The sequence below is a fragment of the Polyergus mexicanus genome, unplaced genomic scaffold (assembly GCF_030449975.1).
Source record: "Polyergus mexicanus isolate NDT 795.1 unplaced genomic scaffold, iyPolMexi1.0 SCAF_10, whole genome shotgun sequence".
NCBI classification, from domain to species: Eukaryota; Metazoa; Arthropoda; class Insecta; order Hymenoptera; family Formicidae; genus Polyergus; species Polyergus mexicanus.
In genome coordinates, this window is record NW_027223330.1 from 8,339,410 (window position 1) to 8,366,448 (window position 27,039).

At 33.0% G+C, this 27,039-nt stretch overlaps 4 protein-coding genes across 6 annotated transcripts in view; 2 read left to right on the top strand and 2 right to left on the bottom strand.

Annotated features, from left to right (window-relative positions):
- LOC138937400 (uncharacterized) lies at positions 1 to 4,477 on the top strand. The gene is made up of 14 exons (XM_070303652.1): positions 1 to 79; positions 247 to 433; positions 644 to 900; positions 996 to 1,154; positions 1,320 to 1,475; positions 1,565 to 1,732; positions 1,870 to 2,051; positions 2,246 to 2,472; positions 2,597 to 2,739; positions 2,809 to 3,012; positions 3,191 to 3,316; positions 3,543 to 3,697; positions 3,899 to 4,085; positions 4,194 to 4,477. Exons 1-14 carry the CDS (start codon positions 16 to 18, stop codon positions 4,331 to 4,333), a joined length of 2,355 nt encoding a protein of 784 aa, XP_070159753.1. The 5' UTR covers positions 1 to 15; the 3' UTR covers positions 4,334 to 4,477.
- On the bottom strand, positions 4,297 to 9,086 carry Nup133 (nuclear pore complex protein Nup133). Its single transcript, XM_070303651.1, has 5 exons — positions 8,980 to 9,086; positions 8,366 to 8,463; positions 7,784 to 8,123; positions 4,794 to 7,623; positions 4,297 to 4,712 (listed from the first exon to the last, which is right to left on the bottom strand). The coding sequence occupies exons 2-5, from the start codon at positions 8,458 to 8,460 to the stop codon at positions 4,579 to 4,581; spliced, it is 3,399 nt and encodes a 1,132-aa protein (XP_070159752.1). The 5' UTR covers positions 8,461 to 8,463; positions 8,980 to 9,086; the 3' UTR covers positions 4,297 to 4,578.
- On the top strand, positions 8,879 to 13,673 carry LOC138937401 (protein bunched, class 2/F/G isoform). Its single transcript, XM_070303653.1, has 4 exons — positions 8,879 to 11,514; positions 11,682 to 11,733; positions 11,818 to 12,021; positions 12,233 to 13,673. The coding sequence occupies exons 1-3, from the start codon at positions 9,680 to 9,682 to the stop codon at positions 12,019 to 12,021; spliced, it is 2,091 nt and encodes a 696-aa protein (XP_070159754.1). The 5' UTR covers positions 8,879 to 9,679; the 3' UTR covers positions 12,233 to 13,673.
- Positions 13,209 to 27,039, bottom strand: part of Hyd (E3 ubiquitin-protein ligase UBR5) — a 16,266-nt gene continuing 2,435 nt past the window's right edge. For 2 of the 3 annotated variants that reach the window (XM_070303650.1, XM_070303648.1), the window contains exons 6-37: positions 26,598 to 26,797; positions 26,250 to 26,518; positions 26,027 to 26,181; positions 25,663 to 25,932; positions 25,366 to 25,479; positions 25,091 to 25,266; positions 24,896 to 25,013; positions 24,591 to 24,745; positions 24,217 to 24,502; positions 23,906 to 24,040; positions 23,635 to 23,802; positions 23,413 to 23,545; positions 23,058 to 23,280; positions 22,734 to 22,972; positions 22,511 to 22,635; positions 22,067 to 22,314; positions 21,793 to 21,959; positions 21,267 to 21,601; positions 20,752 to 21,160; positions 20,027 to 20,375; positions 19,173 to 19,512; positions 18,739 to 18,971; positions 17,973 to 18,485; positions 17,665 to 17,841; positions 16,801 to 17,169; positions 16,519 to 16,704; positions 16,317 to 16,439; positions 16,013 to 16,222; positions 15,540 to 15,895; positions 15,246 to 15,452; positions 13,838 to 14,216; positions 13,209 to 13,703 (exon numbers count right to left, since the gene is read on the bottom strand). In XM_070303650.1, the coding sequence (XP_070159751.1) occupies positions 13,491 to 13,703; positions 13,838 to 14,216; positions 15,246 to 15,452; positions 15,540 to 15,895; positions 16,013 to 16,222; positions 16,317 to 16,439; positions 16,519 to 16,704; positions 16,801 to 17,169; positions 17,665 to 17,841; positions 17,973 to 18,485; positions 18,739 to 18,971; positions 19,173 to 19,512; positions 20,027 to 20,375; positions 20,752 to 21,160; positions 21,267 to 21,601; positions 21,793 to 21,959; positions 22,067 to 22,314; positions 22,511 to 22,635; positions 22,734 to 22,972; positions 23,058 to 23,280; positions 23,413 to 23,545; positions 23,635 to 23,802; positions 23,906 to 24,040; positions 24,217 to 24,502; positions 24,591 to 24,745; positions 24,896 to 25,013; positions 25,091 to 25,266; positions 25,366 to 25,479; positions 25,663 to 25,932; positions 26,027 to 26,181; positions 26,250 to 26,518; positions 26,598 to 26,797 (7,580 nt within the window). In that variant the 3' untranslated portion in view covers positions 13,209 to 13,490. The remainder of the gene's footprint in view (positions 13,704 to 13,837; positions 14,217 to 15,245; positions 15,453 to 15,539; positions 15,896 to 16,012; positions 16,223 to 16,316; positions 16,440 to 16,518; positions 16,705 to 16,800; positions 17,170 to 17,664; positions 17,842 to 17,972; positions 18,486 to 18,738; positions 18,972 to 19,172; positions 19,513 to 20,026; positions 20,376 to 20,751; positions 21,161 to 21,266; positions 21,602 to 21,792; positions 21,960 to 22,066; positions 22,315 to 22,510; positions 22,636 to 22,733; positions 22,973 to 23,057; positions 23,281 to 23,412; positions 23,546 to 23,634; positions 23,803 to 23,905; positions 24,041 to 24,216; positions 24,503 to 24,590; positions 24,746 to 24,895; positions 25,014 to 25,090; positions 25,267 to 25,365; positions 25,480 to 25,662; positions 25,933 to 26,026; positions 26,182 to 26,249; positions 26,519 to 26,597; positions 26,798 to 27,039) is intronic. The other variant, XM_070303649.1, reaches the window with a different exon arrangement.

Here is a 27,039-nt window from a genome sequence, read left to right on the forward strand (position 1 = left end):
AACATTGTATTTGCAATGCAAGCTGCAATATTCTATATTAAGATGGATTTTCTCAAAATTTTACTAATAACATATTACGGTATGTTACAATAAGATATCAATGACAATGTTATTCACGAAAATGTATGATTAACAATATAACATAAGTTTACTATATATACATGTATTTATTTACTTACTTATTCTTTTGTTTATTTATTTATTTGTTGAAAGTATCGACACTTTATAGCTTGTTACGTTTTCCAGGGATACGTCTAACAGAATCTCAATTTAGAATACCAGATGAGCTTAAGGAATGTTACATGAATAATAATATACAAGATTTCCACCTTCCTCTGAATATACGTGTATTATTAGATATCATTCGTAAAGCAGAAAAATACTTTTATACTACAATGGATATGAGAACAATGTCATCTTCTTTAATGCATAGGTACGTAAATTTTTAATATATAAGTGGAAATTAAATATTATATTAAAATCTGATATTAAAATATTATAATTATAATTATATTGAAATATGAATTTAATACAAATTTTATAATTTTGCGTATGTGCATACGTGCAGGTCTATAGCGTATGTATATATATATATATATATATATATATATACTGCATTTTTTTTCTCCTTTCCATACATTAGATTTAAACTTGATGGCATCAAACACTATAAAGATATACAGGCAAAGGATGGAATATTTCCCTTTGGATTTAGACGACAAAATATTAAATATAAACTGATAAAAGAAATGGTACCAGGGAAACCGCAACTTTTCCCATTTGATACACTTACAGCAATAGAACGATGCACTTTACATTTAGCTATTTCAAATACAATAATGAAAGAAAGTTTACATGGCACAAGTATACTATGTCAAGAAATCGGCCAAAAATTGACAGGTAATGCTTTTTTATTTACGAACAAATTATTCATATTTATTATAAAAAATATTTCAAATTGAAATAAACTGTATAACTGTATATATACGATATAGATAGAGCTTTATTTGCTGATTTGGAATGCCCAAAAGAATACGGTATAATCCTTACACCATATGGAACAATTGCCCCAGGTGCTATTATAGCAGCTATCGCTGCTTCTCTTCAGCATCAAAATGTTGAATTAAATCAAACAATTAATATGATGACATCTGGTATTGTATCCACAACTGTTGCAAAATAGAATATATTGTATCTTAAGATTTAAATATTTTGTTGTGTATATAAAAATGAGATGGAAAATATTTATAAGAATTTAAAATATGATTACGTGTATGTTTAAAAATATAATATATTTAAGCGTAATCTTGTTTCCACAGAAAGAATTAATACTATATCAGATAATGTGAATTATTTTGAAGAAATTGACTTTATTGTGCCAAGAAATGAAATGATTCACAATAGATCAATGTCATATCTTCTTTTGCTTAATTCGTCTATAAAATTAGACAATATATGGCTAGCAACAATAGCAGGTAGAATATTTCCAATAACGAGATCTATATGTGTATCATTTTCTTATCTTGAAATTAAAATCATAAAATAGAATATTATTTTTTTTTAGGCGAATTAGCGGAAATGGTAGTATATCAAGGACCTATATTAAACTCTGATATGGAGCTTGGAGCTACCGGATTTTGGAATAATACTATGCGTCCTAATGTTTATTATTTAAATAATAATAATGGCTATTTTGATGCCACGCGTGCTGAGATAATCGGTGACATTGATGGTAAATATCTGTAATTTTTTTTATTATACAAAAAAATGATATAAAATATCTGTAACTTTTCTGATACTTTAGCTTTTCTATTGTGTCATACACGTACATATATAATTTACATTCTTTGCTGTATGATCCATATATAGGTCTCATCATAGCAAATAAGATGCAAACTTGGGTGGACAACTTTAACAGTCTTCGTTTGAGTCAAATCCTTGATATGTATTATTCAGAGGAAGGTATAACTCTATTTGATGAAAATATTAAAGTTTGTGACAGGAAGAGGGCTTTCTCGTATGCTATACCAAAGACATTTTTGAATGAACAGGTTTTGTAACATATATATTATGTAATAGAAATATAATGTATGCGTAGAAAAAAATTAACATATAGACTTGTGTACTGTATATTATAGATATTATTAAATTTTATAGAACATAAATGTAATATATATATATATATATATATATATATATATATATATATATATATAAGTTAATACAAATTATATATTTATAACAGGCATATGCTGCATCTTATCTCTTGGCCCATCATAATGGAATTATGTTTAAATCTCCAGAAGCTCTTAAACGATTGGTTGATTACGCGGTTACCAAATTTCATATTTATGCAAAAGAACATTTCTTGACAGAATTATTTTGTCGAAATGAAAAACATTATCCGCAAGTGGAAGTATTAATCGTATTTGATGGTTCTTGGACTAAGGAATATACAATGAATTTTATTGCGTAAGTCGAAAACAATGAACTTCATCGCACTGTACAAATTTTAAAACATGATATATTAAAGATGATATAAATATTAATTAATTAATCAACAGCTCTATTTTTACTTATGCTCCGTTCTTATCAGAACGTTAATAGATGACTTAGATATATCAATGTATGGTTCAAAAATGGGAATTCTGCATGCTACATCAGGACAATGGTTGCTTAATATGACAAATAGTCCTAGTCTTGCTTATCACGCTGTATCTAATTTTACAAAGATTTCATGTGAGTTTGATTTGATATATATCATATTAATTACTTTATACGATTAATGTTTTAAAAAATTATATATAGGGCCCACGTATTTGGATTTCAATACAATTTTGAATACAGTATTTAATTATTTGAATGAAACTTGGCAGGCAAAATGGCAGCAACATACAATAGGAAATCTTGGTCAAGTAATACTAATATTGGCTCCATTAACTCATCTGTTTTCAGAAACGGAACAACAGACCATTTTGAAATTATTACGAGAAATTAAGCATCTTTATCCTGGTAATAAAATATTCTTTTCATCAGCTCTGTATCTTTTCAAATTTTTTATGATTTCTTTAAATTTCTACGTGCAAAAAGAAACAAATACATTTTCATGCTTTGAAAAAAATAAATAGATAAAAGGATATAAAAAAAGAGAGAGAGATGAACTAATATATAATATGGTATATAATTACAGATCTGCACTTTTTATATTATGTATCAGAACAAAATTCTGATTTTTTTCAACCATTTATATTATCAGAGCAAGATCGTTCAATACGCGGTCCTAATATCGATGCTATTATACAATATTTGTCAACAAGTAAGTAACATAAGCATAATTTATCAAATAAATATTAAAGAGCATATTTATATACATATATAATTAAACATAGCGCGCGCACATGTACACGCACGCACGCACGCGCGCGCGCACGCGCGCGCGCGCGCGCACACACACACACACACACACACACACACACACATATATATATATATATATATACGCATATTTATATCTATAATAAATGCTATTCATTTTGTTTTAGTACCACGAATTCTAAGGCCGGTAGTTATGTCGAATTTTGCGAATGGATCCTCAGAGTTTAAAGATGAAATAGAGGAGTACATAAGTCCTTCAAAATCAATTACATATAGATTGCATCCACAGTACATAATTAATGCAAAGAAGATTACAATTACAGTAAATATTTCCAAAAAATCATGTCATAAAAAAGAAATTAAAATTTATTTCCATTAGAAAATTATTTCACATGAGGAAAATATTAAGAATGATTATTTTTAACTTAATTAATTAATTAATTAATGATATAATCTGTTGAAATTTCTGTTGATTACCTATTAAAATTGTATGCTTTGACACATTCATTAATATTTATGGTAGGTTCATAATTTTGGATATGGAATGATAAAAGCTTGTTCTTGGAATCGATTCGATGAAGAACATATATGTCAGCAAATTGATGTACACAAAGAGATTAGTATAATTGACGACTTTAAATGTATCAATTCACGCTGTCCTTACATATACCTTCGTATACAAAATGTCACTTCCCTCAATAAATGTGCAGGTAATATTCTCTTTCCACATTCTCTCATAATAAAAATCTATCTTTTCTTTATATTATACATTAATTTTTATATTTCCATGTTTATATTTTACTCATTTTGAATTCCAGAAATGGAATGTAGGTCACCAAATCAGGTAAGATATATCATAAGAATGCAAAATATGTATTATGAAAACTCGTCAAAAAGAGATTTATTTATAAATGTATTTATAATATTTTATTTACAACTAATTATATTTAACATGTAAGGATTTGTTCTCGTAATAAATTTAAAATAACTTAAAGTATCAAACTGTATGTTATAGATACAATATTTTTTTATTTATATAAAAGCTAGATAAAAATAATTGACCTTAATATAAATAATTATGGATAAATTTAACGAGCAATTCTAATATATCACATAATACTGCTGTTTCACCATATGATATTGTATAACAATTTTTCTTTGTTAGATAAGATTATTGTATCGTTCTCACAAATATTTTCTTTGTTAATAGTTTCGATAAGCGTATTCATATATTAATTTTATAAGAAACTGAAAGTTATTCGACGCAGCAAGCTCTCCAAGCTCTGGTTCTTTCAAAAGCATATCAATGTATGGTAAAAATTCATCTGCTTTCCCACCTATATAGCAAAAAATGTATACACATGAATATGTTTATAAAACTTTTGCATGAAACTGTAAATGTTTTGTATCGTGCTTACCCATAAAATATGCTAGGTCCATTAATTTGAAGAATAATGTCTCTTGAACTTGTTGCTCAGGATTCTTTTCTACGTTGTCCCATTGATTTCGCCGAGCCGCACGCGCCCAAATTTGTAATCTCATGGCTGATTTATCCTCTTCGTGTTCCACGTAATCAAGTAAATCGAGAGCTTTCTTGAAATCATATTCGTTGGCTATGACATTGTCGTTCGAAGTATATAACATAATTAATTCTCTTGGTACGAGTACTCGTAGATTCTTAATGTCGTAACCGTACATTGTAAGCACTTGCGCTGGTAGATCCTCTTGATAAGCTATGAGCGTCAACTCACTGTTAATAGTTTCTACGCAATCTACTATTTTATCTTTCTGTTCATCCGATGCAAGTAGAGCCAATTTAGCTAACGAAAGTATCGATTTTTTACGAGTGACCAGTTCATGTTCTTGAGCTGCCAATGTAAGGAGTGTATTAGCAGCGACTTGCAATTCGTCAGTTAATGCCGCTTGTACCCAGGACAAAGTGGGATGTTCCGATAGTTTTTCTGTTAATTCTGCAGTACCGCCGCGTCTGCATCTTTCGATCAATTGTCCTTGACGTCCGTCTTTAACATACCAAGAAAATAAAAATCCAGCAAAATCTTGCGCTGCGAATTTTTCTACATATCCGTCCAGTCGATTTTTATTGTTAGTTAATTCACAAATTTGCACAAGCGAAGGAAAATCGCAATATTTTTCAGCCAGCATGGCAGCATTATCATATTGCTCCTCCTTAATCAGCGGTTGTATCAAATTAGCGCGTTCCGTTTCGTATTGTTTTAAAAGTACTTCAAATTTTTCCGTACCACGAATGCTTTCCAAGTGACATTTTCTTCCGTCTAATATTAAATCAATTAAACTAACTAATTGTTCGTACAATTCGTTCTTAATAGTCGAATCGCTAGTTCCCATTATACCATATTTAACAGTAATGCTTTGCATCGTATTAAGACAACTCCTTAAGCCATGTTTACCTGGTGCCGCTGTCCAGGGAAGATATTCAGTTATTTCATTCAAGAATTTCGCAGGGACAAAGCGCTCAGCATTATACTGACGATATTTCACTACTTCATATAATATAGCCAATAAAATAGCGTTAACTTGTACAATATATTGTCCAACTTGTTGCAAAGGTCTTTCAGATTGTGTAATCTCGCATGCATTTTCTACCAAGGTTGGCAGAAATAAGTGTACTGTACTTACTTCACGGTAGAATACATCGCGTGCCGTAAGTTCATCGGACACGTGAGTTTCCTTTTGATTCAATGTCTGATCTATAACCGTGTCTATAATTTCAGCATATCTATTTTGTAAATTGTACAAAGTCAATGCCGCGACTATCTTCTCTGTGTATTCACCGAGTACATGAGAGGTGGACATGATAGTTCCTCTGCATGTAACTGCGCAAAACCTACTCCACAAATTGTGCTCCTTCAAGAATACATTGAAAAGATCTAACGCCTTTTGCTTTCCTTCCAATTGATGAGGTATTTGCATAGAGGTGACTGCATTTATCGTCATTGACAGATCTCTATGATGAATCCATCTTGGATCGTTTGCAGGATAATCGTCGATCAAAATTTTGGCAACTTTTAAAACGAGCGTATCGAGGGTAGCGTCAATATCCATCACCGGATCTTCTTGTAAAGGGAAAAGTTGAGAGAGAATCTCGTTGCATTGCATCTTATTTTGTCGCAGACTTAGAAGAAACGCGGCACGTAATTGCGTAGTCACGTCAGAGCTGCAGTACATATCTTGAAGTTCATCGTTACTTATAAGAGTGGAAAAGTTCTGCACCGTTTGATTTACTTTAGAAATATAATCCATGCTAGCAGTAGCATCTGAATATGCATTGAAATCTTGCAACGCAAAATCTACCGGTGTAATAGAGACAAAGCCAACACTTCTTGTGAATAATACTGGAGTCGCCGAACATATAGCACCACCAAGTATACTGTCCTCGCCGCCCCTCACTAAATCGATTTTATCCTGCTCGACTTCGGATGCAGTATTAATTACAAGTACATTATGCTGATTGTATATAATTGCCTCCCAACTGCATAGTATAAAATGATAGGATACTAGCATGGACTCTATATCGTCATGATAAAATAACGGGCCAATTTTAATTGGTATAAACCATTTGAATGAATTTGACAATATTGTATCGGTCAGAGGTAATAATCCAAGCGCGAAATGAATTTGGACGGACGTATCGGCGCAAGCTGCCATTAAAAGGACTATTCCTTCTTCACATGTTTGCATATCAATGAACCATGTGTTCATACCTTGAGGGCTTGATTCCCAAATTTTTCTCTGGAATGCTTGCTGAACAATATGAGTGATATCTTCATCAAATTCCATTTTTTCTTGTTCATTAGGAGAAAAAAACCAATATTGCAAGGAAGATCCTGCAAGAATGAGAACTCTAGATCCTCCCTCGTCCAACGATGTACATGTAACCTTTACCAATTTTGTTTCCGTAACGGGCGATTGTGGTATCGCACCAAAAATGAGGGAGGTCATTCTACGACCTATACCACCAAACCATCCTTGACTAGTCCGAAGTACTTGGCATGTGATATTGTTTTTTCCATTGTTGTATTGTGGCTGTAACAATGCCACTGTGCATGTAGTTGTAGCTAAAATACACCCATGACCTGGTACATGTATAAGACAATCTACTTCCTGTCCCGCAAGTTCAGCACTGGTTTCTACAGACGATCCCTCATGTGCTATACTAGCCCAGAAACGTACTACTCCCTCTGGTGATACTGCCATACAGCTAGGTACCTGTTGGATAAGAACATACATAAGTTATATATATATATATTTTTTACAAAAATTTTGTATTCTCTTCTTATTACTCGGTCATATTTTTGCAAAATATATCAATGTATTGAGAATACATATTCCAAGGTTTACTTGTAGGAATCTAATTCTTTTTAAGTACCTGCTGATTAGGTGGTACCCAAACTGCTATACAATTTGCTTTATGAGCCAAATCACTTTGTGGCAGCAACAGTTCACGACACTGTGTCTTGAAAGTTCTTCTTTGTTTGGGATCATGAATATTAGCTTTACATTGCCATACAAGTAATTTGCGGCCATATACAAGCCAAGCCCAACCATCTACAGATACATTTACACTGACAGTTGTATTCCGATCTACAAATGTTAATGCTTCGGTAACTAAGACTGGCAGTGGAGAGCCAAAGCTTTCTACTGTATGACTCTGTGTTCTGCATATTATTTGTACGGATTGATTTGTACGCCCAGATATGCTTGTTGAACTAAAATCAAATACAATTATATGAATACTAGATAAAATAATAATAATAATTAATTATATTATATATATATATATATATAATAATAATAATACAAAAAAAGTTTAATTCCGTAAATTAATAAAAAGTTTTAAAAGGACATAAATGTTTTTTTTTTCTTAAAGTAATTTTTTTTGTATTATTCTTATAAAGAAACATGCCAATATAATTATATATAATCGAATCATACGCTAAAAAGAACTTACGAACTATTTTTCTTTAATGATTGAACAATCGATATTCGTTTCCTAGGAGAGGATAAAATCCTTCCTAACGAACTTCCTACACTGGTACGATCCATTTTCTTAAGATCGGGCAAAAAACAAGATTATTTTAACTTCACTTTAACCTTTCTTCTAAAACGTTGAAATCCACAGGATCGCCATATCAAATTTTGCCCAATTAAATATGGCTGATCTTGCATCAAATTTCACCGTAGACTATAGGCATATAAGATATATATTATCTGTTCTTTGTAGCTAAACTGACTGCACTAGTCAGAGTTTGTCTTTCTCCTTTAAATGTAGAGAGAAAAAGATAAACTCTGAACTGGTGTCAGTAGTGTAGCCAGTTCAGCTATAAAGATATATCGCAGAAATATAATAGACTGCATTTGAAAACACTATTAGTGCAGGTGATCTACATATTAGATGATCTACATATTAGATGATCTACATATGATTCTAGGACTCTAAAATAATATGTAGATCTAATATTAATATACAGAACTGTCCGTGGTCAACGATTAGGTGACGTCGTTGAAAAGAAGCAACAGGGCGATGTATGAGAAGGTATATACTACATATATATATATATATACCTCTAGAGTAAAACAGATCCTTGAAGGTGTTCCACGACCAATCAGGATGAAGAAATTTTGCGTTCCATAGCAAATGAAAATAGCTTCATTTTTGATCGCTCAATCAAACGATTCGAAATTTTCCTAGCGTGAAAACCGCAAAATCTCTCGGAAGCCATTTTTAAACTGCCCGCTTACCTATACAGTATATAACGCGTGATACACATGTATAAAAAGGGAACATGGATAACATACATATTTTGCTCTCGAGATAGCAATTTCGAACGCGAATTTCGTGCTCGAACGGGACTGCGATTGTTGAAGAAACGAGGATAGGTGACATTTGTCAACGCGCAATAGAAGAGCCGAGACTCGATTTTTCACGAACGGACGGTGTTGGAGCGAATACGCTTCTTTCCCGTAAAATTAATATAATGTAACAGAGAACGAACTGTCAACATCTAAAAAGCAAAGAGTATGCCTTCGAATCGTCGTCTCGTGTCTTCCACGGGAGTTGGAGCATGCGGTGCTGCGAACGATTGAGAGGATTAGCGAGAGAATCATCTTACGGATCTAGCATCTAGATCTCGGTAACAATTGAAGAGACATACCTATGAGGAGAGATCGCGATGAGAGACTGAACGAGATGATGTCGGTTCTACCATGCTTCGAGAGGACGGATGCAGCGATCGTGTCTCTCGTATGTTAAGTTTCCATAATAATGGCAGATAATGTGCACAGAAAATCGCACAAGCTGTCGGATGGTAGTAGCAGCAGGAAGATATCGAACCCGGTTCATCGCACCACCACGGAGACGATCCGTCTGGGTGAGGTAGACAGGCTGCATCAGCAGCAGGTTACCCTGATCGCCCCGGGCAACGTGCAAGCGGGAACGATCGGCGGGAGTCAGTGCAATCGGAAGAAAACGTCGTCCTTTCAGATCACCAGCGTCACCGTAGGCTGCCGCATGAGCAATGACGCCGGCGAGGATTCCAACGACGACCTGGACGAGTCGCACACGGAGGACAATTCCGTGGAGCACTCGCGCATCACCGACCTCGACATCGAGACGCCGAGCTACTCCGAGGACACGTTCTCCAAGGAGGACGTCTTCTTCAACACGAGCCATGCCGCCCTCAGCACGGCACCGGTGATCCCCACCAGCTCGCAATACGGCCTGGCGATCGTACCCTCCGAGGGTAGCAATGTCAGTAATTCGGTTAACGATAGCAATATCAATACTCTGGATATAACATCCGTCACTGACAACAACATAATCAATCTACTGTCGAGTAATGTTAAGCAGGACTCTGATCTGCGAGAAGTTCACTCCCATGGTAGGAACGAGAGATTCAAAGTGGTCAAGATTGAAAGTACAGAGCCGTTCAAGAGAGGACGGTGGACCTGCATGGATTACTTGGATCATACGTCTGTCAATCAATCGACAGCTATCGGTACTCCCAAGGTGTCCGATCCAAACGAGGTGTGCATATCTTATGGAGTGACCGATAGCGGAATTGTTGTTCCGGAGGCTGCGAAACAATCCGTAGTGACCGATGATAAAGGAATTAATATTGACACTAATGGACCGGTATCGTCTCACCCGGACAAAGTGCATTCATCGATCGCTGTTTCGAGTAATCCTGCACAATCGGTTTCGAATGCAAATTATGCAGTAAACAATTCAATACCTCCCAATGTACAGCATAATCCTACGCAAACCCAAGCTAAAGTGCAGCAGCCGCCTACGCAACAAATCCCACAATATTTTCAATCTCAAACCCAACCGATAGTCACTCAACAGCAACAACAGCAACCTCCGCAAGGTGGTCAAGGATCTACGTTACCCTCCAATTTGCAAGCCACTCATCCTAACAATTTAGGGCAGCCTCAGAGTATGCCCCAAGGTTCTATTCCTATCATAACTCAAACTAGTAATAGCACATCACAGCAGAACATTCCTCATTCAAACGAGGAAACATATGTGACGGTGAGCGCGCAAAATCAATCCTTACCAGTGCAGAATATTTGTCAGCCGGTGCAGCAAACTTCAGTCTCGACCTCTCAGACACCGAATATTCTCGTAACGCAGCATCAATCGGACGCAGCTTCCTGTCAGCAACCTTTGCAAACGCAAAACCCGCAGATGACCCAAATTTCCGAGCCACTAACTGCCATACAGGGGATGCAAGGCATGCAAAATATTCATAAAGTTCCTCAGACGGCGCAGCAAACCTCGTCGACGATTCATCCCTCTGGAGCATCGGTGCAAACTCAAGTGATCGCATCTTCGACTCAGCAGATACAACCGCAGACATCTAATAGTACTGCCCCAGTGCAAATTACGCAAGTTACAACTGGTTGTCAAAATGTCGTGAGTGGACTGCAGCAAGGAAACATTACATTTCATCAATCTGATCCTGAACAAGAATCTATCTCTGGTATTGTTGCTAATGCTGCTACCATACAATCGGCTGATGCGACTCTTCTGGAATCATCATTGGCTGAGGTGACACAAGGCAGCGATGAGCATCGTACTCTCGAAGATAATGAAAGGTATTCATGCAAGTAATCACTTACAAATCTAAAACCAAACATAGTTAAGAATTTATATATATAAATAGCAAATTTCAGTGTTGTATTACATTTTTTATATTATATAACTTTATTTATACATTTCTATGTGTATATATATTTATATATACATATAATTTATATTATAGTATGTCAGGGACAAGCGCTGTGGCAATTGATAACAAGATTGAACAAGCTATGGTAAGAGGCTACTGTAATAGAACCATTTACTGCTTGTTAACTTAATAAATGGTAATGGTCGTAAAATATTATAATCTTTTCTAGGATCTGGTTAAAAGTCATTTAATGTTCGCGGTACGAGAAGAAGTGGAAGTATTAAAAGAAAAGATAGCTGAGCTTATGGATCGTATCAATCAATTAGAAGCAGAAAATTCAATATTAAAAGCGCATGCAACTCCAGAAACATTGGCTCAATTAAGCCAATCGACAGCGAAATTACCCCAAAACAGTTCAGGAAGTGGTCAATAGGTAACCATTGTACATAAGTTTCTATCTCTCTCGATATTTTGTCAAGTAAATAATTGGTAATATAATTATTGTATATAACTCTTTACGAGATTTTTAGAAATTTATATATATATATAAATAATGAGATTTATTATATTATATATAAATATATATTAGCATTAGACTTTTTTTAAGTAAATTAAAGATAATGGATTATTTTTTACTATTTCAGTTTACCATATAGGAAAAATATATTTAAAACTATACAAAAAAAAAACTTGAATTTTTTTCTTTTTTAAAATAATAAATCATTTCGAAAATATATATTGTTATAATTCTGGAAAAAGTAAAAAACATATACATGTATATGCCAAGACTAAGCAGTGTTAGAGTGACAGAGTTTACATTATTTTATATTAGAAACACGATTTCCAATACTAAAAAGTAATTATGTTTACAAAAAAAGTAACAGTACAGCAGAATAGGCAGCTTGACATTCCTAGATTACTTTTCTTATTGTTTTAATCTAAAATGTTTAGTTAATTTAAATTACGAATTTTCAATTAGAAATTCACATACATGCGCACGCGTATATGTGTATACAAACACACACACACACACACACACACACACAGAGTGTAATTAGCAAAATAAACAAAGAGATTAATGTTTAATAATATTTTTGAGGTATTACATATATACTATATTACAATTTATTTATTAATAATTCTTTAGCTTCTGTATTGAGACTGAAATACATATTGTTCAGAAATTTTACCATACTTTGAATATTAAATTTCACATTTTATAATCTGATAGTCATACGTAGTCTTTTAAGTTTTATATATATATACATAATGTGTGTGTGTGATATATATCATGTCATATATCACTATTATTCAAGAAACTGGCTATTGATATACATAAAAAATCCTGTTTATCAAAAAAAACTTTGTCATTATTTTATGTTACATTTTAAAAATGCGTAATAAAAACATTTTTACCACAATGTGAAAATTTTTAGCAAGATTAATAATTTTTATGTGCAAATATGAATAATGTAAAGATGTAATTATAATTATATGAAATAAGTTTATTAGACTATTATTAAATTTATGTGCTTCGAATAGTGAATGTGACACATATATAAATTAAAATTCAAGATAAGTAAATGAAGTCTCATATGATTTTAGAGAAAACTTTATTTGTCGCTATAAAGAGAGAGAAAGAAAGAGAGAGAGAGAGATAGAGAGAGAGACTAAATAAGACATTTTATATAATATAAAATTCTCTCTCTTTATATATATGAAGATAAAAACTATTTTTCAGGAACAAAAAAAATCGTATGCATAATTACACCTTATAAATTTATAAATGTTAAAAATTTTTTTCTAGAGGGAAAAAAATAACAACATATACAACTCCGGTCTTGTATCATTATCAACAATGTGACTTTGTTTTGTATACAACATAGCCACACAGAATTAAATTCATACAAATCCAAAATTTTTTGATTTAATAGCGAGAAGTAGTTTGTGTCGTAACACATGACGAGAGCTGTACAGTGGAACATATAATCGGGAAATACATGTATTTGCGGTTGGTAGATGCGCATCATCTGCTGGCCGAATTGTTACGGTCGGCATTGGTTGGAAACCATCTTCGCTTGCAGGTAGCGCAGGAGAACCAGTCCAAAAATATACCTACAATATATGAAAACAAATTATTATATAAATACGATCATAATTTATTTACATTAATTTGAAAATAATAATTGCCGATTTATTAAGATTCACAAGTCTTTCAGTAGGAAAATAATTTAGGTAAAAATTCTTACCAAGTCCTGCCTTTCTACATGTGACATTTTCTCAACGATGGACCATAACCAACGTTTAAATTTAACCAATCTTTCTGTTGATTCACCAGACTCATCATTAAATGACGTATACGATATCAGAACTGACACGTTAATATCTCCGACTCCGTTCAAAAGGAGTCTCAAATCTTCGGAAGTTAAACCATCGAGCGCTCCATCAGGAAGGACATCGAAAACTCCATCACGCATGGCATGCAAAGCTTTTTCTTGTACCTTGATCATACGAACTTCAGCATATTTGCGTACATAATCATATACATTATTTGCAGTTACTTCTATGTCACGGCCATTTGATACAAGCTCGATTGAACCACCTCCTTCTTCAGGACATAAATCAATACTGAAATTCAAAACGTTGAAATAACGGATTAAATTGTGCGCATATGCATGCATGCATGCATACGTACAATATCTTCTGTAAATATCAGTGAGAATATAAAGATCTTTCGTTCTCACATCGCATATGATAGATAAAAAGATACAAGTTACTTGCTTTAACAAAATCGAAAATAGCTTTTAACTGTGACAGAATTGATTTTTCCATCCATGTTTACTCAATCTTTTAAAAAATGTTTACTAAACTATTCTTTAATATTTTGTATATGAAAACATACATACACAAGGTGTTATTAAAGATCATTCATATTCAAACGAAAATTGATACGTATCAAATAAAAATTGATATGTATAATATACAGTATCAATTTTTCGATTTTTAAAGGTAATTTTGTCAAAAACAAACTCGTACGAAAAAAAAATTATTCGTTTTCAACTGATTTTTATTATAGAATCATTATTTTTCCGATTATGTTATTAATTAAGGAACACATGCTGTATGTGTATATGTAAGTATAGGGCGATTTATTTTACTTTAAACCTTGTGTCCACGATGCTACAACTCGGTCCGAGAAACGTGTAGCCAATAAAATTTTTCGTAAAAACTGCAAATTGTTTGGCTATACATTTCTCAGACTGAGTTCTAGCATCGTGGACACAAGGCTTAATTAGAGAAATGATTAGAAAAAAATAAAATTATTTTAAAAAAGATATTTTCAATATAGTCTAGTTTTCAGGAGAAAATAACATAACAATTTTTTTTTTTTGGTTTGTCCATGAATAGAATTGTTGAAGTCACGTCAAAATCGATTTGGTTTTTTTAAAAGAAAACTCACAATTTTTATTTCGACTATATAACTTTTGTTGAAAACATTTTTTGTATATAAATAAATCATTTTCAGGGTGTTAAAAAAGGAGTTCAGAATTGATATAACGCTTATTATATTGACTAAAAAATATTTAGCAAACATAAATTTAAAAAAATCACGTGCGTGTACGTATATGACTAGATGAAGCAAATATAAAGTTGTACCTGAATGTAAGATCCAAAGCCGAGAATAAGCTATTACTATCTTTCGTTTCAGCGTCGATAACCAGTTGTCGCAAGCTTTCATAAATAACAGAATCGAAAAATGCAAGATCGTGAAAACGTATAGGCCTTCCTAAGATATATTTAATTACATGACGATTCAAAAATAGAGGACAAAGCTCATTTTGTAAGAGGCATAATCCTATAAGTCTAAAAGCAAAATATAAAACAGTTTAATTATTACATGCATAGTGAAAATATAATCAATATACATATAATCAATCATCCAAAACTTACCTTCCTACATTCCTGAATGCATTTAATCGTTCATAGCTGCCTCTGCCTTGTCTTGGTGTATAAAAACCGCGTTTACCGGGAGAATAAAAAAGCGGAGCGTTGTCTTCGGTATCATCTAAAATGCTATTTTCCAATTTCTTCTTATTTGCCGCGCAACGTTCGGTTAAGCTAAATACATCGAGATCCAGCATTTCACTGGTTAAATCTTGAGTATGACTATGAATCAATTCAAACGCTTCTTCTACTTTTTGTCGTAGAGCATCCTCTGAAGCCAATAGCATCAATAGTTGGGCCGGTGATAATTCCAACAACATACCAGTTATCTTTTCAGCCAATGCTGGTCGTAAAGCATGTACCTATGTTAACAAACAAATAATAATTATACAAGACAAAAAAATCCATAAAATGGATTTGCTCATTACTGAACAAATATAAATCTTAAATATATTTTTAACAAGTGCATGGAGTAAAACCTTAGGATACAATCTGTCGCCAAGCTGCTGCTGATGCATGGTCAGGTGATCGTTACTAGGATGATTAATCGGCAAGGGATGAGTACTGGATGACGAGCTACCAGGTGTAGAACTATTATTTCCTTCGATTGTGTTAGATGGGTGGAAAGAACGAGCATCGAAAGATAAAGTCCGGCGTGTCTCGCGACATTTTCCAGAAGAACGTGTATTCTGAAATAAGATTGTGTAAAATAATATCATATAATATATTCATATATACATAATTATATAATAAATTGGAAACTAATTTTTTATATCAACGTACTTGTCGTCTGAGATCACGGTCACGATCCCTGCTTTTCAGTTTCTGCAAAACATTGTATTGCGTGTATTTTGATCCTACTTGTGCCGCTTCGAGATTCGGAAGTTTTTCATTCGCAAGTAATGCCTAAAGAGATAATAATGTAAATCCTCTTATAGTTAAGAACCGTCTTACGCTAATTTTATCGTTTGTATTTTATACAAACTTCAGCAATTGCAGTATAAAAGCTTCGAGTAACACCGGCTCCCTCGCCAGGTTCATCCTTGAAAAAGACTTTAACTCGACTCACTGCCAAAGGCGGAGTGTTCGAAGCTCTTCTATTATATATATTATACTGGGTATTTAATTCTTTCATTGTCTGTACCAATAACTGTGTTCTGTCTCGTTCCACCTGACGCGAATGATAATTTGATATTCGATAATTTATTACAAATAGTTTACGTTATATATTTACCAGATAAATTGTTGATTTGTATGAATACATTACCTTGATAGTGATATCTTTTTGTTGCGAGTTTCTAAGTTTTTCCATATCTCTACGGAACTTAGCTTCTTTCACGGGAAACCCTCCTAATTCGGATACAACTGAACCAGCTTCTAAACCTACATCTTCCATAAAAACTCGTCCAAACAAATCCAATGCCAATCGCCATCGTCCTAACAAGATATTATGCGAGATATTCGTTCCGATTGATGATACCGCTTTGGCGGAATCTATTGGACTCGTTTCAACGGTTTCGTGAGCAGATATTTCGTGACTTGTGGCAGCTGGATCGACTTCTTCGGATACATTTTGACTATCGATAGTTGGTACAACCAATATTTCAGGCGCACCGATTTTATTTGTATTTGATTCCTTCGGAAAATAAATTGTGGATTAATAGATAATATACACACACAGTGTCTCAGAGTCGGTACATCACCTGCTCATGACAGATGCTTGAGACTATTTGAAAACGATTTTTTTCTTCAGCAAAAATGTCGAGAAAAATAATCATTTTTTGCAAATTTTCGATTTTTACCACAATATAGCTTTATAACTAAACCTTTATAATTAAATTAAAATTCTGTTAAAGTAGCTCCATCTGAATTTAAGTGAAAAAAGTAATTTTGTTAATCTTTTAATTCTCCACAAAGGTGGTAAACAGCCCTTCTTTATTAATCATTTATAAGTGGTAAATTATTGATGTCTCAACATTTTCGTTCAGGAAAAATCGTCTCCAAATACTCCCAAAAATTTGTCATTAGCAGATAATGCTGATTTTAGAACACTCTATATATACACATACATACACAGGTGTGTTGATATATTTGATATATATAGACAAAAAATAATCATGGTATCACTTACTGTTACTGTTCCAGCTCTGACGATAACACTTCTACTACTTTTACATATGTCTTTGCCTTTAATACTCGCTGTTGCATCACTTTGATTATTTGTAGATACTATAATAGGTGCTCTATCAATTTGCTCTGCTACGAGAGAATGTCCTTCATTAGCATGATTACACGATTTTAATTTATCCTGAAATTTTTTTGGTATTAATTATTAATTCATATACTTTTCTTTAATATCTCGCTTGTAAGATATTTTATAAGCTCATGTATAAGAAGAGAGAATGTGCACTCTAATATTATTATAGAAAAATATTTTACCATATATTTGATGGAATTCAAGTCCCCAGTGGAATTTCTTCTTGATTCTAAATTAGAATTAGAAAGCGGTCCTTGTACAACTTGACTAAATGTTGGAGTTGTCAGACTGTTATGACTGTCAGTGCCCTGTCGTGCAGAGAGACCTAGTCTTGTTGGCAAACCTTCCAAAGAATTTTGACTAGAGCCACCCGTATTAGAATAAGTTGGTTGTCTCGGGATGCCAAAGAGATCTTCGCGTCTCGAATGTGGCTGCAATAAGTGTGGTTGATCAGCCAACGGCAGCGCTTCACCTATTACAGTATCAAATGGATCTAGAGGCGGACAACCAAGGCACAAAGTAGAATCTGATCTTTGTAGAAAAGGATGTTTCCTTCCTTTCGGTGTCGAGTTGCCGTGATTTCCAGATCCACATATGGGCACTTGAAGTAAATCTGGATAATCTACAGAATCTGTTTCCATGGCAGTTGGTGCTGGTGAATTATATTCCTCACCTTCGTCATTGTCATTTTCATCCTACAAACAACATCTTTATGTCAGAAATCTTAAAATTGGTAATTATATATGGTAAATTTGATTTCTGAAACTTTTAATATGCAAAAAAAATTTTAGTGTTTCCATTATTATAAATACAAATCGTTTTAACAGTATCACTATCGAAGTTTAATAAAATTATGCTGTTTTTTTTTCTTGTATTATATAATATTGTATTTATATATAAAAAAAAAAATAAAATATATATATTTTAAATAAAGCCATTTTCACATACCTGATCATTCCAACTGGAAAAAGTGGACGATTCTTTCTGAGTCTCACCTCTGGAAGCAAGAGGTTCCGAAAGAGAACGCATGTAATATACAAGTGCATCAAATACATAAGCGACATGTCTTAAAGCTGAGACATCTAAAACTGGTAGACTATCTCTATGTTCACTGTTGTGAGCGCGCATTAAAGACAGGCAATATGATAAGAATTCGCGTCTCGCCGAGTGTGCATCGCCACCTGAAACATATTGCAAAGTATTTCTTTTTGTAATTGTATAAAAACTTTTGGCTGTAATAGTCAAAAGTTAGCATAGACTATATGTGTGTATAATCATATAAGTTATGTATTTTAGAACATGATCAAATATAAACAATCCAATATGTAAAAATATATTTATCAAAATTAAGGACTTAATATAAGATAGACTATAAGACAAACCTTCGCGTTCTCTACTGCTCCTCGGAGGCTCGCCAACGCCTGCAAAACCAACGGTGAGTCGTGTTGAAGCTTGAGGAGTGGAGATATTCGAGCTGGTAGTGATACTGCCACGAGGGTTCCGACCTGTATTTCCTTGTAAAGTCAGCGAAAGAGCGGCTGTGTTCAATAAACCGCTGAAATTACCACCGGACAAAGATGGAGTATTATTGAGAGGATGTTCGGGATGAGTTGGATCCGCGCTACGTGTCAAAGATACTCCGAATCTCAATTGTGCCTCTGTAGCATCCATCACCGTGAGTAACCAATCCCAAGTAGGCTTCAAGTGCGCTTCTAAATATGACTAATGAAAGACATAATTCGTTATAATATTCGTTATTTTCTGATTTGACTCATACAAGTTATTTAATATATTTAAGTGTAATAAAAGTGGAAAAACTGGAAGTTTATTCAAATATCGTAAAAAAGTTCTCTGATTTTTCAAAATTTTATTTTTGTTCAAAATTCTAGATAAAGAGAATATTTAAAAAAATTTTTAGTGCAACTTTCTAAAAAATAAGTTCTTTTAATGTATGCGTTTTTTAATACTTTGCACTCACACAAAAGAAAAACACAGAGCCATTTAAATTTGAAGTGCTAGTTTTGCAAATGTACTAAAAACATTGAACAACTTTCATAAGATAAACATTTTTCATTTGCATATAACATATTTTCATTTTTTATTACTAAAAATTACAACAAAAAATATGTATTGTATATTCAATATTTTGTTAAGACGTTGAAAATGTATAAACAGATATAAGTATATTATCCCTGAGAATTATAGGGAGAAGGCACCCTCTGTGGAATTTACATACCTGTAAATTTAGAGCATCTTGAAAAGTAATTTCTATCAATCGTGGCAAGGTGGGCGCTAGATTCTTATAATCTTGCGTGATAACTAACAGATCAGCAATTTGTCGAATAACAATTCCAAATGCTCGTGCCAGGCAACTAGCAGTGGTCCCCATGGTTATGGGTTCTTGCGCAGTTGCAACAGCCGATGTGGCAGTGGTTCGTCTTAAAGATGCAGGATCAATGAAAACCAAATTACTTCCACCTGTTACTCGTAAACCCGCTGTACGCGTGTTCGATTCACGATTGCGTATTGCCCATTGCATATATACAGGAGCAAGATTATTACGATGTAAATGACCGGACGATCCACTGAAATAATACGTAAGTAATTACATTCCCAGGCATGGGAATCTAGCATAATCTCTTTTTCCTGCATATATTTAAGATACATTAAAATATTCTTTTGCTCCGATTGCTTATGAATCATCTTTAGGGTGTCTATTCAAATGTCAAAATCTTGTCAAAAGATTCCCTAATCTTCCAGGTATTTTTATTCAAAATTCTAGGTAAAGAGAATATTTTTAAGATATTTTTGATGCTACTTTCTAAAATAAATTTTTTTATTGCATGCGTTTTCGAATGTTTTTCACTCATACGAAAGAAAAATAGGGAGCCTCTTAAGTTTCAAATGCTAGTTTTGTAAATGTACTGAAAAAAGCTGAATAACTTTGTAATAACAATTTACCTTCTACGCTCTAATTGTTCATCGCCAATTTGGAAATCCTCATTATCTTGTTCATCTGTTTCACCGGCTTCACTTTCATCGTCCTCTTGTTGACTCGATTCTCCTGATTCATCCTCGGGGAACAATAATATCGATCCCATTCCACCGTCGGAACCAGCGGTCGCACCAGTTTGCACGCTACGTTGCGCGGATGCTGCATCCTGATTGCTATGATTGTCATCTGAATCGGATTCAGTTTCCGCTTCCGCCAAAAGGTCCAATTCTGTATCTGATTCACCGTCTCCAGCTTGTTCTTCACCAACACCACCGGCATTCGAGTCAACTTCACCAATTGGTTGACCAGTAGCGGTTCCAGAAACACCCGATTCCTCATGTTCGCTAATATCACCATCCATGTCCATAGGTATTTCTACATAAACATAATATGTTCATGTAGTTGGAGACACGACATATATTATCTTAGATGCAAAAAAATGCATTCATTATTAAGAAATGTGTTTTTTTTTTCCTTATACCTTCTCCACCTTCTGCTTCATCTACAGCAGAAACATCTCCTCTTGAAATTGCTATATTATTGTTTGCTTGCTGTGTTTGTAATGCTGCGTCCAATGTTTGTGAACTAACACCACTGTGAGGTATTAAAGGCTCTATAGAAAATAATTCCTCTGAACTATTAATCACTTCAATAGCTGAACTCGTTAATGTAAACGGTGCGGTTGGGCGTGCCACCCCTAATCTGACTGGTGCTATCAATGAATCTGCTGTTTCACATAATTCTTCTATAGCTAATTTGATTAGCGCTTGAAAAACCTTTCGACACTTCATAAAAGGTTGCGAAGCTTGATTTGTGCTATAAAAAAAGATTAAGCAATTTTTTTCAATATGGTATTTATATATTTATATGCACATTAATTATGTAAAATCCCAATCTTAAAAAATTGTTTGAGAGGAAAAGATAATTTATATATACATATAGATATAATATATAATCTAAATCTGAAGAGATGTATGGTAAAACATAAATATATTAGGATATTTTACCTTCGTCTTTTTGTCGTGTTTGGTGCCATTTCTATAGTGAAAATAACAAATATACGTGCCACGGATCTTACAAATCGACGCGCCACATTATTCGCTTCTTCCTGTCGTCCAGGCACAGATTCATCTTGCAATTCTCTAATCAGAGTGGTGAGCAATGTATCGAGCATCTATCAATATTATAAAAATCGTTAGGATTCTGTATAATTAACGTAAAAAAAATAATAATAATTTGCAAATTGCTTGATTCCACTATACATATTATTAATTCACTTACTTCGGCGCTACATTTAGTAAATAAGGTATGCGTAAATTTGTCTAGTAATGCAGTACCACTTTGCCGGCATAATTGTCCCTGATCACCAAATAATTGATTAGTACCATTTTCAGAAACACCTGACATAATCATACATTGAACAGCTGGCCAATCATTCAACAATCTTTCAAGTGCTTTTCGACTGAATCGAGGAGGCTCCAAATCATGATCTGGCATATCTGAATCTGTACCTAAACCTATAAAAAGAACTATATATGTTTTTAGGTTCATCAACTATATGTTTTATATACAAAGAATAACAATTTAAAATAAAGATATATTGTTTGTCGCGGGAAAACTTCATATAAAACGAAACCAAATTTATGTAAATTATATTTTGAATTTTTACTTTGAAAAAATTATTATAAATATGTATATAATCAATGAACGTTATAAAAAGTATACCGTCTGACGTCGGTGCTTTACGACTAGCCGAGGTTGATCGTTGTCTAGGTGCTGATCTAAATTGTCGTTGTTCGACTAGTTGCCTTCCAACTGTTTGCACCAAGAATAACAAAATACTTTCACCCCTAATGCCGGTGCAATGCGAAAAATAGAGAATTTATTATTTAAAAAGAAAATTAACATTTATGATACCATGTATAAAATTTGCAAAACTAAATTTTACCGTGAATTAATCTTCGTGGCAAGATCAGTATTGTTTATGAGACGACATAGCAAATCATATCTCGCACCTTGATGACCGGCAATGAGAGCACGGCATTTACATTTTTCCCAACAATCGCAATATGCTGTGGGAGAAGTTATCTTAAGCTTGCAATCGTGACCTCTATGACAAACACGAGCGCATTCAGTGCAACAACACAAAGATCCTGTCAGACCACAAGTTCTACATTCAAAAATGTCCTTAAAATGAAAAGAGAAAGTTTCAATTTAACAAAGAAATTTTCCATAAAATACTATTTTTTTTTACATAAGGTATTCAAAATACTTGATTAATATGTTCAGCCCCAGTCCATGTGAAACTGCACGTATCGTTGCAACAAGTAACAAATAATGGAGAAAGATCTGGACTGGCATCAGCTGGCAGTATCATGACTGAAATATCTTTTGCATCTTTGCCTACTTTTTGTATAGTGTCCAATAAAATAAGAGCTGCATGATATGCACGAACCGATACGGCGAGCATGAGCGGGGTTTGTCCTTGAGCATCCCTTTTTATACAAAGAAAAAAAAAAAATATATATATATATAATATTCACATATAAAAAAAATTGTTGATATGTGTATATATATAAATGTATATGTGTTCTTGCTTTAAAATTGTATCTAAATTTTAATCATACTTTGCTGTCAGCAATTCCTTCAAGTGTGGTAATAGAATATTGTTTTCGCACATATATTTTAGTATAAGCAGTGCATTATGTCGCCTTTCAACAGAATCTATAATGTATGTATTATTAGATGTAGCCCCAATATCTAAAATAATAACAAAGATTGAAAAAATTTATAATGTAAAGTATCTCAAGTAAATTTGTATTTTATTAGTATAAAACAAAGATACTTACTAGATTTATTCATCATAGATATGCTAGCAGCACCTATGCTTAACAAACTGTCCTCTTCTCCAGATGTATTATCAAATGCTTCAGGTGGCCAACTTAATGTCGGAATTGGCTCTTCAATAGGTGCAGAAGTGTTATCTACTGTATTCGATACCAATTCACGTTCAATAACTTCAATAAAAATTGATATATGTGCATGACATAATATTAAAATGAAATAATCACGATTCTTATTGTACATAATTCATATTAAAATTGCTGCATTATATGTTACCTTGTTCAGTTTCTTTATTGGAAGTTGGTGAACACATGTTAACACAAGCGTGAAGTATATTTCGATTGCCATCACAGCGTTCTTTTAGTATTGTTTGAATTTGTGAATTTGCGTTTAAATATGTCAAATTGTTCTCTATAAAATAAAAAATATTTCGATATTATAGACATATCACCCCCCCCCTCTCTCTCTCTCTCTCTCTGTAGTATGACATAATTATTACACTTGTATTATTTATCAGACACAAGTGCGCGCGCGCACTCTTTTACATTCTGTATACATTATAAAGTCATATCTATCTATACACTTACTTATGTCTTGTTCCAAATTACAAAATACTTGTTTTACACTCTCGTAATCACATCGCAATATACGTGGCATAAGCAAAAGATTGTCGAATGCTAATGCAATAATTGCAACCTGATTTTTTAAGTTAGACGAATTGGAGCAGCTAGAAATGGGAATAGTTGCTGCACCTATGCAATTTACTGGTACTAGATCCAGCCAATTTGGGTCACGTATGGCGTCAGCGCAATCTTTCGCGATCGGGTAAATAGTGTTATTACCATCTCGTAAAATCATAGAACATTCGATATTCTAAAGAACAAAAATAATTATTTTTTTTCTGAAAACTTATAGAATATTATCCACATTATTTTATTTGCAAATACTATTATCAACATACTTCTCCTGCGCTTGTAAGATTAATATTTTGAGATTGCAGCCCCAAAAATGATGAAATATCAGATGGAATATAACGATCTTGAACATATCTTCCTGTACTTAAATTGTACACTACATAACTCAATTTGTTTCCACTTTTTAATATAGCATGAATACCTATAAATATATGTATATATTTTTTATTAATCTGTAATATTCCGTAATATAATATAATTTGCTTCTACATTTTATTTTAACAGCAATAATAGTATATACTAAAATGCTAAAGATTATCATACATAAAAGTGGCTTTTTAAAAGAAAGTACCTTGTCCATCAATGGATATAGTTAGCAAACTATCATTTGAACTTTCCATTATGTTAACTCTTCTAGGTGTTCTTTGAAAACAATCCGGGGCTCGTGGATTTAATGACGATTTAATTACCTGTAAAAAACATACAAATTTAAATATTTAGATATATGTATATATGTTACACATACATAAATAGGCATTATCATTACCTGTAACTCGTCTTTACGTAAGAGTCTACAATCTGCTAATAACTTCATTGGCTCCTCCGTTGTAAGATCCTTAAAATCTGATTGACTAAAATCCTTTTCTTTAATTTCCTTTTCTTTTGAATCTCTTGAAAAGAATTTAACTGCTACGTAGCAACCATCAACTTTGATAACTTTTCCTATTAACATAAAATAATGAAATATATATTAAAGTATCTTACATAAACTATAATTTTTAAAGAAAATACTTTATCGATAGCTGTAAATAATAAACGTACCGATAGGTACAGTTTTGACATCTTCGACAAAAACAACATCTTTCAATTGCCAATCCTCTTCGTCCTTTCTTTCAAATTCTCCTTCACTTCGAGGTGTTATACGTTTCTGCCGTTCTAAAAATCATTTTATAAAAAATTTTATTGCTAGATGCATTAAATAAAATAACATTTCAGTAGACCCCTCTAGATATAGTAAAACCCCCATCGTTTCATTGACCCTATCCTCCTTTCTCAAAGTCTTACAATATTGAAAAATTTCAACATTTTTTACATTTAAACAAATAGCATGTATCTTACTATGACTTGTTGTAATGCTGCCAGTATCACTGCAAGTACTTGAAGCTGGTGATGGTGGAGGAGGCATATCAAGTCTATCAGCAGTTTCTTTATGATTCGGTTTGTTTACAACTGTTGTGGCTCCGTTTCCATTAGATTCACGTTTATCAGTGTTTGTGTTAGATACATGTGTACCAGCAGGTAATATTTTAAATCTACAAGTAGCATCTACATTCCATGCTGCCGATAGCAACTGTCCCACTTTTGGTATACCATTAGCTATTGTAAATCCTAAAAAATAAATTATGTATTGTTTACAATTAATAAAAATCGTCATATACATATAATACTACTAAATCATTTGTAAGATATACAAAAGTTTTACCAATAGCTCCTGGTTGATAAACTGGACTATTTTTCATGCATACATGTGTCCCATAACTAATGTCGCTTGATAAAACAGTGGATGGTCTATGCTTGCGTGATTTTGCTTTGTATTTTTCCCACAATTTCTTACGTTGTGCAAATGGTAAAACGCCCCTGAAAGAGACATTTAAAAATATTAATTTTAATCTTAATTGAAAAAAAGAAAAAAGAATGTTACTCACCACCAATACAATGTTCCACTTTCGAGTCTTGCAACAGTGTACAAAGCACATGTATAAAGTGATACAATTTTATCTAATGTAAATTCAGTAAAAGCTTGTGCAGGATGCTCAAGACGGGAAGCAACATGTCCTAAAAGTTCATCAAGCCAAGTTGCTACTTTTCCATTCTCTGTACTAACAGAACATCGAATTGCTGTAGCAGATATATTGACTATTTTTTCTGTTGTCAATGCTAATGGAATGGTTTTTGGATGGTGCATATTTGGATTCTATAAAAATCAATAATATATATTTTATAAATATGTGTAAAAAACAAAATATAATTACATTATTAAAATGTATAAGTACATCTGCATTTTTATACGGTTCCGATTCTGTCCATTTCCATTGATACAATTGTCCTGATGCAGAAACTGCAATTAATTCACTGTAAAGCGATGCGATTTGTACAAAACGGGGTACTGAATCGTTACTGCGATCGTGCCACCACTCTAAATCTTCAGATATCCATAGTGGACTCTGCGATGCTAATTCTTTCTTCTTATTATCTAAAATATTAAAATACATAAATTGCAATCCTACAAATCATTAAATCATATATCAATAAATTATTACATACACACAGATATATATATATATATATATATACACACACACACACACACACATACACATATATATATACACACATATATATACACACATATATATGTATATATATGTGTATGTATATATATATATGTAGGATTCAGGTATTTTATAAATATATATATATATATATATATATAGA

Coding starts and splice junctions, on each gene's coding strand:
- LOC138937400 (XM_070303652.1), top strand. CDS start 16: ATGCAAGCTGCAATATTCTATATTAAGATGGATTTTCTCAAAATTTTA. Junction 901..995: donor AATCGGCCAAAAATTGACAG/GTAATGCTTTTT, acceptor TATACGATATAG/ATAGAGCTTTATTTGCTGAT. Junction 1,155..1,319: donor AATTAATATGATGACATCTG/GTATTGTATCCA, acceptor TTGTTTCCACAG/AAAGAATTAATACTATATCA.
- Nup133 (XM_070303651.1), bottom strand. CDS start 8,460: ATGGATCGTACCAGTGTAGGAAGTTCGTTAGGAAGGATTTTATCCTCT. Junction 7,624..7,783: donor GGGTACCACCTAATCAGCAG/GTACTTAAAAAG, acceptor CTTATCCAACAG/GTACCTAGCTGTATGGCAGT. Junction 4,713..4,793: donor GGACCTAGCATATTTTATGG/GTAAGCACGATA, acceptor TTTGCTATATAG/GTGGGAAAGCAGATGAATTT.
- LOC138937401 (XM_070303653.1), top strand. CDS start 9,680: ATGGCAGATAATGTGCACAGAAAATCGCACAAGCTGTCGGATGGTAGT. Junction 11,515..11,681: donor ACTCTCGAAGATAATGAAAG/GTATTCATGCAA, acceptor TTTATATTATAG/TATGTCAGGGACAAGCGCTG. Junction 11,734..11,817: donor ACAAGATTGAACAAGCTATG/GTAAGAGGCTAC, acceptor AATCTTTTCTAG/GATCTGGTTAAAAGTCATTT.